The sequence below is a fragment of the Paralichthys olivaceus genome, chromosome 1 (assembly GCF_024713975.1).
Source record: "Paralichthys olivaceus isolate ysfri-2021 chromosome 1, ASM2471397v2, whole genome shotgun sequence".
Taxonomy (NCBI): domain Eukaryota; kingdom Metazoa; phylum Chordata; class Actinopteri; order Pleuronectiformes; family Paralichthyidae; genus Paralichthys; species Paralichthys olivaceus.
Window position 1 is genome coordinate 16113566 of NC_091093.1, and position 10883 is coordinate 16124448.

At 39.8% G+C, this 10883-nt stretch overlaps 2 protein-coding genes across 5 annotated transcripts; one reads left to right on the forward strand and one right to left on the reverse strand.

Annotated features, from left to right (window-relative positions):
• Positions 1–685: 685 nt before the first annotated feature.
• Positions 686–10877, reverse strand: cmc2 (C-x(9)-C motif containing 2). Of its 4 annotated transcripts, XM_020098740.2 has the most exons (5): positions 3708–4033; positions 3403–3471; positions 1821–1891; positions 1660–1731; positions 686–1564 (listed from the first exon to the last, which is right to left on the reverse strand). In XM_020098740.2, the coding sequence occupies exons 2-5, from the start codon at positions 3437–3439 to the stop codon at positions 1481–1483; spliced, it is 264 nt and encodes an 87-aa protein (XP_019954299.1). In that variant the 5' UTR covers positions 3440–3471; positions 3708–4033; the 3' UTR covers positions 686–1480. The 4 variants fall into 4 exon arrangements, with proteins under 4 accessions (XP_019954299.1, XP_019954301.1, XP_019954300.1 ...); XM_020098742.2 differs by lacking the exons at positions 3403–3471; positions 3708–4033 and adding an exon at positions 10775–10877 and having other exon boundaries at positions 1821–1937; XM_020098741.2 differs by lacking the exon at positions 3403–3471 and having other exon boundaries at positions 1821–1937.
• Positions 5154–10288, forward strand: cenpn (centromere protein N). Its single transcript, XM_020098738.2, has 10 exons — positions 5154–5479; positions 5625–5670; positions 5767–5826; positions 6607–6680; positions 6807–6980; positions 7081–7182; positions 8436–8490; positions 8655–8764; positions 8895–9018; positions 9611–10288. The coding sequence occupies exons 1-10, from the start codon at positions 5285–5287 to the stop codon at positions 9730–9732; spliced, it is 1062 nt and encodes a 353-aa protein (XP_019954297.2). The 5' UTR covers positions 5154–5284; the 3' UTR covers positions 9733–10288.
• Positions 10878–10883: the final 6 nt, after the last annotated feature.

Genomic DNA, 10883 nt, shown 5'->3' on the forward strand with positions numbered 1-10883 from the left:
GTGACAGCAAAGCGTCTATGTCACCACCTGCTCCATGTTCGTGGATGGGAGCTGAACTATTAAGTCATAAAACACATCAAATGCTTTTTCTCAAAGATGATTTCAGTCAGTTTATGTAGTTCTGAACACAATGAGGTATGATCAAGTGCTCATGTTTCTGGTACGTTCGGTATTAATTAGTTATTTGATGCTATACATAATGGGGCGAGACATCATGATTGACAGCTATACAATTGGTCCAGCGCAACGTGGAGCGCCGTCCACTGATCTCCACTGCACAGACTCCAAATGTGCAACATGGCAACATTTGTATTCTGGATATTTCAGCTTCATGTCTGAATAGTGGGAGGAACGGAGCCAACATGCTGCAATAAAGTACACCTTCTATAGCCGTCCTTTTTTTTAAGGAAACTAATTTCAATGCTTTTAAAAACCAGAACAGACAGAATGTTTGTTTTTTCAATGACACACAAAATCACATATCTGGTCGGCTGAGGGGTGGAGCGTTTGTCCTTCAACCAGAAGATTGGTGGTTCGATCGTCAGTCTTTCCCATCTGCCTCCGAAGTGTCCTTGGGCAAGATACTGAACCCTAAATGGCTCATTTAGGGTTCAGTAGATGTTTAACGCACTAATTGTAAGGGGCTTTGGATAAAAACATCCACTAAATGACATGTAATCAAAGCTCTTGACAAATCATTTTACTTTATTTTAAAAGAATGTTTCTTCTCATGAATCAATATGATTCCCCTTTCACATAAACATGCAAACAACTGTCTAAATCTTCAGTGTGTATATCTAACCAACATGGAGAGGAGCCCACTGGTCGTTCTGGTTTGGGTGTTACATGGATCTTTTATATCCTGAAAACGGATTCTGCTTGTTTTCATGAAATGTTTTCAGGTACCAGAATATTCCTGAGGTGTCCTGAGGACTAAAATAATAGATGAAAGGGTTCTGCCACAAGCTCCACTCTTCTCTTTGATGGAGTGGTATTGTAGTGCTAACATAGCAGAAATAAATGAGGATCCAAATCAGCAATTTGTACTCCAAAGAACTAGTTGTTTTGATGTTGACCTAAAATGTCCTGGTGGCACTGCAAGCTTTAGTTAGCAGAGTTCATTACACGGTTCATGTAGAAGCTGTAAATCTCAACCAGGTTGGTGTTTGCTGGTTTACACATGATGCCAACATTTTAGAATCCTTTCTTCTTACTCATGTTTCTTTTTACAAAAACAAAGCAACACCAATAACAGCAACATTTTACAGTTATACCAACATCTTGAAATCGTTGATGTGCACGATCACTTCATGCTTAGACCTGTCAAAGCTGATACAACTCATTTTTAAAGACAGCGTTACAACCCTCTTGTCCTGCCTTCACACAAACAAACAGCAGCGTTACAGTTATGCCCTTGATCCAATGTCTCAATATCTGAAAACTTGCAGTGCCAGTTGGCAAAGATGCAGCGAAACGTCCTTCAGACAAACTCCTTCGGCCCTTCTTTCAGCCTCTTTTTCATCTCCTGTGCGTGCTGCTTGCTGCGCTCCCGCTTATCCAGTCTCTGTTGAATGAAAGGAAACAAAGATAACTCACATTTAAAAAATATATATTGTTGGTAAGTCTTCTTATTCACTAAAACAAAAAAAAATGGCTGACCTCTTTCTTCAGGCACTGACGCATAGCACGGTCCACATCGTTGCATGAGCCAAAAAACTTCATGAAGTTGTGCTGAGGGTAAAAGGAAACAAGATTTACTCGGTTTCGTTTTCTGTGCATGTGAAGCACTCGGAAATAGAATAATTGAGAGAACGTTGTACCTCTGTGTGGCACTGCCTCAGACGAGTTATTAGTTCATTGCACTCGTCCGTGTGCAGGTGAGGCGACAGATCAGGGTGCATTCTGAGTTAAGGGTTAACTGAACCACGGCAGCGAAACTGAAAAGCCACAAACAAGAGGAGCCGGGATTGAGGAGGACCACGTTGACAATTATAGGAGCATTATGATAACAGACGGGATTTAGTGACAGTGCATCTTGAACTGCATCATATGCAGTTTGCTTACCGCTATGGTGCACTTTTCTATCCCATAATAATATACTGGACATCAATTCTACAAACTGAGGCTGCAAATAATAGTTGTTATTTACTATTTGTTCATGTTTTTAATCTTTTAATTACCTCTGCCAGGGAGGTTATGTTTTAACCCAACTGTTTGTTCATTGGTTTGTTTGACTTCAAGCTAGATTACGCAAAAACCACTGCCTTTGTCCCAATCCTTTTTGTCCCTGCTTCCATCGAGGCCTTTCCTGGGCTACATGTGGGGCCTCTGCCCATGTCAGACCCATCTCTTTCAGCTCGGCCGTCATGGGCCAGGGAAGAACCCATTAAAATTTGGTGCAGATCTGTATCAGGGGGAGGACCTGGGTTTGCCTGAATAACAAGGAGACTATTTGGCCTTGATGCAGGTATGAACTCTACTCAGGGCAATTCAAGTCAATTATTTATTCTGTTAAACGTCCAAAAAATAGTTTTAATTTCCAGCTATCATTATAACTTCAACTTCTTGTTCTGCCTGACGAAAATTACAAAGTGCTGTACATACAGCAGAGCACAACAATGAAAGACTGGATAAAAAACATGACAGAGAATACAAACAACAGAGCCGATATTAAATATAGAAAAATGAATAGAACACACTGACAAAAGTTAATCATCATAACCACTATAAAATAAATAAAAACTAAAAGTATCAGAATCAAGAATTTAAAGGTCCAGTGTGTAAGATTTAGGTGAGAGGGAACTATTGGCAGAAATTCAATGTAGAATAATCCTCATGATGTTTTCACTAGTGTATTTTTCTTTATACCAGAAAAGGCCCTTTATTTTTAAATACTATATATTTAAAAATAAAGGAGGGGACCTCTCTACGGAGGCCGCCATGTTTTTTACATTAGTCCAGACTGGACAAACTAAATCGTTTTGAGTTTTTATGACAACTGAAGCTACCACAGGTTCTTTTTCATGTTTGGAAGGAGAGGATGAGATGAGGGGTGTTCAGCTGCAACATGCAACTTCATCACTAGATATCACAAAACTCTACACACTGAACCTTTAAAGCAGCTTTGTCCAAATGTGTTTTCGGGAGTGTTTTAAAATGGGAGAGCGATTGAGCACCTGAACTCTTCGGGCAAGATGTTCCGAAGTCTCACAGTCTAACAGAAAAAGTCTCCTTTGGTTTTTAACCTAAAAACTTAGGGACACATCTCAGAGGATTAAACAATGAATCGATTGCAACCAAACTGCTGTTGAATGATGTTGAACGATTGAATCACTGATTGTTTCACTTCTTCTAAATACACGGTGTCAACCTCAGGCCAAGGACATGTCTCCTAAAGGATACTAATGCCTCCCCATCCCTCTCCTTCCTGAGCTGTCATAGTGATGCTGGCGTTTACTCCTCCTGTGGACACTGAGGGACAGAGAGAGGAGGTGGTGGACAACACATGTGACACAATGACTGAAACATGCACAGTGAATACTCTGCAGCCACTTTGACCCAGCAGCTCTCTGCTCCACGGTGAGCCGCCTGTGAGGTGATCTGACACCTGACAACGAGCTGAGTTTGGACATTAGATTGAAACACACTGTGTCTGATGTATGTGTTGTGTCTCTCATGACTCTGACAGCGTCTTTAATGGAACTCACCAGCAGACAGGCGGTGTCACCTCGGTCAGATGTCACGTTAGCTAACCGGGAGGCCTCGGCTAACGTCAACAGCATGAACTCACGAAGAAGCACGGAGACCTACGAGGAGCTGCTTCTGCTTCTTCTTCTGCTTCTTCTGCTTCTTCTTCTTCTTCGCGGTCTTGCAGTCACGTCTCTGTGGTTTGAGCTCAAACTTGTGCTGACATCATTAAAGCAGCAGCGGGACACTCAGCCTGTGACCTCACACACTCCTTCTACACGCTTTCGTAACAGCCAGTGATGTGAGTGACAGGAGACAACAACGAATCGGCGGCAGCGTCTTTCCTTCATCCACCAATGGCGAGCGTTCCTACTACAAAGGGCGGGACTTTTACTGGCGGAAGTTTACAGAGGATGCAAGAACGTTCCCCTTGATGCACTTCCGGTTTTGCTTTCGGATCTGATAAACGTTTGGCTGTTATAGTTGATTCATTTTCATTTTAACAATTATAACGACTGTGAACAAATGTAAGAGGAACAACATGAATGAAATCCAACAACTGTGCAGATTTGGAGGAAGTGGAACAGTGTGATCAGTGAAAACATGCGACACACATTTGTAAAGTTGATATTCAGACCTTTGAACAAAGTTTGCTAAAGTTAACTCAGTTAGATTAGTGAAGCTCGCTAACAATTAGGCTCAACTCTAAAATCGTAATAATGAGAAATGGTTTTGTGATATTAACTCATGAGGCTAATAAAAGATCTGATATAATATCTTAGACACATCGTGGATTTAGCTTTGGTGAACATGTGTATAAGTTTAAATGCATTATTTACATTTGTTTAGATTTAATTATTGAACCATATCTAGTCATATGTTCATATACATACATGCGGCACAATAGGTACACATTATTTTGTCTAGCAGAGCTTTTGTCCTGTTTTCTACAACTTTTCAACTTCCAACATCTCAGTGTTAAACGCATATTCCTCAATAGCCTCCTGATCTATATCTCCAAGAAACATCTTCCGACATAAACTATATTTTAATCTGACTCTTAATTTGATTCAAGAAGATTTATTGTTATTCCAAAACATGAGGTACATGAGAGGAAACCAAACTAAGTACTGCGTTTCACTAGCAATGAAATAGAACACTAGAATCCAAAAACTAAGCAGGAGCAGCAAATAGATACAATGAAATAAAAACATTAAAACAATAGAATCTCAAAATAGTATTATCATAATAATAATAATAATATGTATTATTATTATTATATATGATACCATGTTTTGTTATGATAATTATAGTGTGTATTATTATTATCATTATAAATACATAGTGGCATGAGGCTCCTGATGCTTCTACAAACGCGTCAGCATCATTGGCGGTACTATAGAAACACTACCACTCCGGCGCAGCGGGGGCGCTAGATGAAGCGCGTAATCTTTCCTGTCAGTCTGTGATTGGTCGGTTCGTTTATTTCCTCGGCGGTTTGTTTGGATTTGTTTGGACTGGTTCGGGCTCGAGCTGCTCGTTGGACGGAGCTGATAGTTTGATCGAACCCAGTAGAACCCGCCTGTGCAGCGGGTGGATGCGATCGAGCCCCAGAGGGACAATGGAGGACTCCAGCAGACGCGTCCTGCAGAGACTCGTTCGACGGATTCCGACTGCACAGTTAAGAACCACGCTGGAGAAGTGGGGCCGTCTGACGGTGGCGCAGCGGGGCTCCATGGATTATACTCAGACTAAATGGGCGTTAACGGAGAAGCTGCTGTCTGTGTGTGAGGTACCAGAGCCTCTGTCACTAACATGTTATCATATAAGATACAAGAGAAACCCTGTGCACACAGACGTTCCTCCACAACCACCAGCACTGTGTTGATCTGCTGGTGCTCTCCTCACATTCACACTCACTGCTTCCATGTTCACAGGAAAACGAGTGGACAATGAAGCACATCACGGAGCTGGAGATGATTTGTGAGTCAAAATGAAAAGGACTGATCTCATGTGGTTTTCAGAAACAATCGTGTCCTGCCATCATCCCACTAACTCTTTGGTTTCACTGTCTCTCAGATGTCATTGACAACCCCAACCAGGGGATGTGGCACGGCTTCCAGCTCGTGGACCCCGAAGGTTGGTTTTTGACGAAATATGCAAGTTGTACAGGAAGATAAATCAACTATTACTGCAGTATAGTTTCCATCAACAGCAATGGATATAATCAATATATATCTTATTACACATTGTGTGAGTAGTGAGGAGGTAGAACATAATTGATCCACCTCAGAATTTCGAAATGTTTTCCAGGTTTTCTTTATCTGCTAATGAACAAAAACCACAACCCTCACTCAGTGATAAACCCCTTATTCAACGTCAACAGAAAAAAAGAACTCTAATATTATCAATATAGACTGAATCGTTTTTATCTTTATATAATTCTTGGGTTTATAAAGCAGCCCTATATTGTGTATTAGAGAGCTTGGATTCTTCAGCTTTTCACTCACTGCAGCTGCTGGTTAAAACAATTTTACTTTTCAATCAGTTAAATAATCTCAGTGGGTTTTACAGGTATTTAACAGTATGTGTATCTATTTTTTGCACATGGTAGTGTTAGAAAAACTCTTTATTTATTTATTTTTCAGGGAACTAAAGGGAATATTATGATTTTGTTATTCAAACCCATATTGGTATTGAGTTTGGTTTTGAAATGTGATTAAGCTGAATCAGTTTTGTCTGGTTGCTGCGAGGGTCTGACCGGTGCTTGGTATTTGGACCAGGTGCAGGTTAAAGAGAGATATTCACACTAACATTGACTGTGAATGGAAGCACTAATTTACAAAGGAATTCCCATTTCTGCACCTTAAATGTTAAGTTATTAAGTAAATAATTTTGTCTTTGTGTCTTGTTTTGCAGAAGATGCTCACTCTGTCGAGCTCTCACAGTTCAAGGAGCAGTTTAAGTCTCACCTCTGTGAGCTCGTAAGACATGTAAGCCTGATATTCCTGCTCCCCTCGGTTACAAAATCCTACTGTTGATGCAGTTGCAGTATTACGTGATGTTTCTCTGTGTTTAACATTTAATATTGAAAGATATCTTTTGACATTGTCTTCAAGGTGTCTGTCAAAATAAAGAAGCACACAGATGAAGCTGTTTGGATTCGGATCGCATGGGGAGACAGCTTCTCTCGGCCCAATCACCTGAAACCAACATATGTTGTTCACCACCTTCAAACCCCTTATGTCTTTGTGACCAGTCTAACTTCAAAACAAAAGCCCCTGTTATCCCAGGTGAGTCTTATATTTAATCCTGACCCTGTTTTTTGCAGTTGCCAGGCAGCTGTCTGTCTGTCTGTCTGTCTATTCTCTAAGTGAGTGATGTTCTTGGCAGGCCCTGGTTCTGTCCACCAGACATCACGCTATTAAGGATGCTAACCTCAGTGGACGGAAACTCAATGCCATCAGGGACTTGCTGATGAAGCAGTATCAACAGGTAAGCTTGTTGTGATTACAACAGAACAAGAGGCAGAAGATCAGGGGAGTTGAGATTATTTAAATGCTGACTGGCTTGAGTGAAGTCTTCACATTATGAGCTCCTTCTTAGTATGAGTGTCATTTAGGGCACAGGTTCTCTTATCAGCTAAATTGTTACTGTACAACTTCAATCTAAGTGGAGTGTTGTTCCACTTCTGATTTTTGATGTTTGTGTCTGGGTTTAAGTATCTTGATTTGTCACTGAACTCTGCAACCATGCGCTGGAAATTCTGATTTAAGTAAAGCTATGTGTTTATGTTGTGTAATAGTGTAATGAAAAGGAACTGACCTTGATGACCCACAGAGGGAAACTCTAAATTGCCATGTTCATCCTTTTTACACTTAAGCTACACTTCAATCTCTTTGGAGAATATTGGTTATTTGATTTATCCCTAAATCTAGCATTGATGACAAAGATTTTACAATCACAATGAAGTGGATTGAATAGCATCGCACATTAGAGAGAGATATTTATCTTTATCATTAATGTATTCTCTATATTTTCTGGTTCTAGTTTGACCTTTGCTCTTCGGTGTTTTTGTGGCTGCGTATTCAGTGTTTTCACTTTAAGTCTCTGGTGTAGATAATGAGGTTTGGGTGGAGATTTGCTGTAACCATACTATTTTGGACATGGTCAGGGTTGTCATTATAATACCACAACTTAAAGTTACAGTGTGTAGAATTGTGTGATATCTAGTGTTGAAGTTGCATGTTGCAGCTGAACACCCCTCACCTCACCCTCTCCTTCCAAACATGAAAAAGAACCTGTGGTAGCTTCAGTTGTCATAACAACTCAAAAGGTGTTTAGTTTGTCCAGTCTGGACTAATGTAAAAAACATGGCGGCCTCTGTAGAGAGGGTCCCCTCGATGTAAATATAAAGTATTTAAATATAAAGGACCTTTTCTGGAGTAAAGAAAACTACAATTCATAATATTTAGATGAAATGAACTAGTGAAAACATCATGAGGATTATTCTACATTAAATATCTGCCCAATAGATCCCTTTCACCTAAATCTTACACACTGGACCTTTAATGGAGCATGAAAAATGCCAAGAATTTTGAACAACAAATCACCACTGTTGTAAACAACTATAACCCTAAATCCTGACTGTGGAAGCCAGTTGTTAATATTTAGAAAAAGCCTATAATGTTTTATGTATTATTTTTTATTTTTGAGTAGATTCTGACTTGTTCTTTCTTTGTCTCCAGGTGTTTCCCACTAACTATCCCAGCCCTCTTGCAGAAAAGAATGAAACCGTCTCAAGTATGTTTATCAAAACATTCAATCAGGCCGAAGCTACTTTAATTTTTTTTGCATGATGTCACCCATATATTGTTTGTTTAGCTTTGACGTGTACGTGTAGTTCTGGTGAAATTCTGCATTATCGTTCCAAAAATTCAATTTTTTGGCTTTATGTGTATTTATAGACCCACGCATAGAAAGAGAACAAGCTGGATCTGGAGCAAACAGACATCGGATGGCCTGTGAGGCCTTTGGTGATGGGATGTTGCCTCAATTACAGTCTGCAGTTTACAAGGTACCCTAAAATCAGACTGGTTTTTATAATACTTGGTCCTGAGGAGAGGTAGAATAATAGTTGAATATCACAGTTTAGCATCATTCTGTGCTGTGATCATCTGAATGATGATTCGTGTTCGTGTCCCCAGCTGGAGACGAAATACAAAGACCACACCAACAGGACCATGACAGAGCGGGACGAGCCTTTCAAATGTGTCGTCAAGTTTGAAAGCCCCAACCTCCTGGAGTCACTTAGACACTGTGCAGCCTCAGGTACCACAAATCTGTTAATCTGAAACCGTCCATGTCTTAAATTATCTTTACATAGAGCAAACAATTTAGAGCTTCATATTACTTACAATTACATATGTTGACCACAAGAGGGCACATACACTCTTTATATCATGGTTGGTGCATTGTTTGGCCTCATTTTCCAAAAAACAGTGTTGTTTTTTACATCTTTGCACCTGAACCTATCTTCCTACTTTTCAACTAACATTGGAGAACTCATGCACCTTCACCATTAGAGGTGGAAACCAATAGCAACAGGTAAAGAGTGAGATCCCCAGTTAAAGACGAGGGATACGTACACCTTAATGTCTCCAAATCGTCATTAGTGGCATTTGTTTTTCTCATAATCACAGTTCTTCTCACCCATGATACCAGCCTGATATGAGGCAGATTTTGTGTATGATATTTTGTGTAATAACCATTTGGACAAGAAAGTGCTTTTGTAAATCTCTGCCTTTGTTATTGTCAAGACAAATAGCTGTGATTAACTATCATGTCAACAAAGTCAGAAATAATTGTTTGCAATTTTTTTTGTTTGAGACAGCTCAACTAATTTAGTTTTCATATTTTACAGGCATTGCATCCACCCCTGTCACCCCCCTGCTGTCATCTATTCCTCTGAAAGGAAGGAATTATTTTGTCATCACTGATAATGGCCCCGGTCCCTCCTCGCAAATGCACCAAACACAGAACTGATGGGTGACAGACCCTTGATTTAAAGGACTCACAGGGTCGCTTGTTCTTACTTCTCATTCCATGGTTTGCTTTTACTGTTTCATCTTTGATCCTGTCAATGTGGCTCTTGAAGATTCTTTACTCAGTAGATTTTAGAATCAGTTATTGTTCCCCTCTGTTTTTATGCACTTGCTGCTGCAAATATATCAATACTGTGCAATACATACTTGTCATTGAATTATCTTTCATTTCATCTTAGATTTAATTATTTTTTAATCCATTGAATATTTCATGATGTTGAGACAGCAGCATTGTTGCAGGTTCTAAAACAGTTTGAATTACAATAATCTTAATTTTAGGCCTTACAAGTCTTAGATATTTTAAAATATGAAGTACTTGGTCTTAAATACATTTAGGTAGGTCTTAATTATCTTAACCTTTTTTTAACGCTTCTTCTATCACACTTTCAATTTAATTTAAGAAGAGAACTATTTTGGCGGGATGCATGATTTTTAATGTCTGTGTTGTGTGAATGCTACATAATTTAGTACGCTGAATTAAAACTACAAACGAGCAACATGGAACTGATTCCTGAATCTACAAACACACAACTTATTTGAGTGCACTCAGCTTGGCTGTGGGAAAGACTCTGCGACCTCAACATATCTTCAGTTATGGGGAAGTGTATAATTCTGAGACTCTGACAGTCCTTACATTCCCTATCTACAGTACTTGATATAGGTCTGAATATACCCTTACTAGTGTAGTGTCTGTTTGTTTGGCCTGTGTCAATGCTGCTGGGCCCACTTCACATTAGTGCTCACTGTCTTTTTTACGTTTGAAGAATTGATCACCATTTACTTCCATTCTATTGGACTTGGCTGCAACGTTGTTTATCCCTGAAACTCCAGAAACACGTCAACCCCCCCTCCATCGACACAGTGGTGTTTTAGATAATGAATGGGTGAACTATCCCATTTTGAAATGGTATTGTTGAACCTCCTCACACAGAATACACATACATCATAATTGTAATTGGCATTTGTGGGAACTTTTTACTGACCTCCTGACAGGTTGCCACGGAGCTTCATTTGAGAACCCCTGCTGTATCTGGCAAAAACCGTCTCACTCACATGGGTCAATGATCCAGAGAATCACGTGCGAAAACAAGT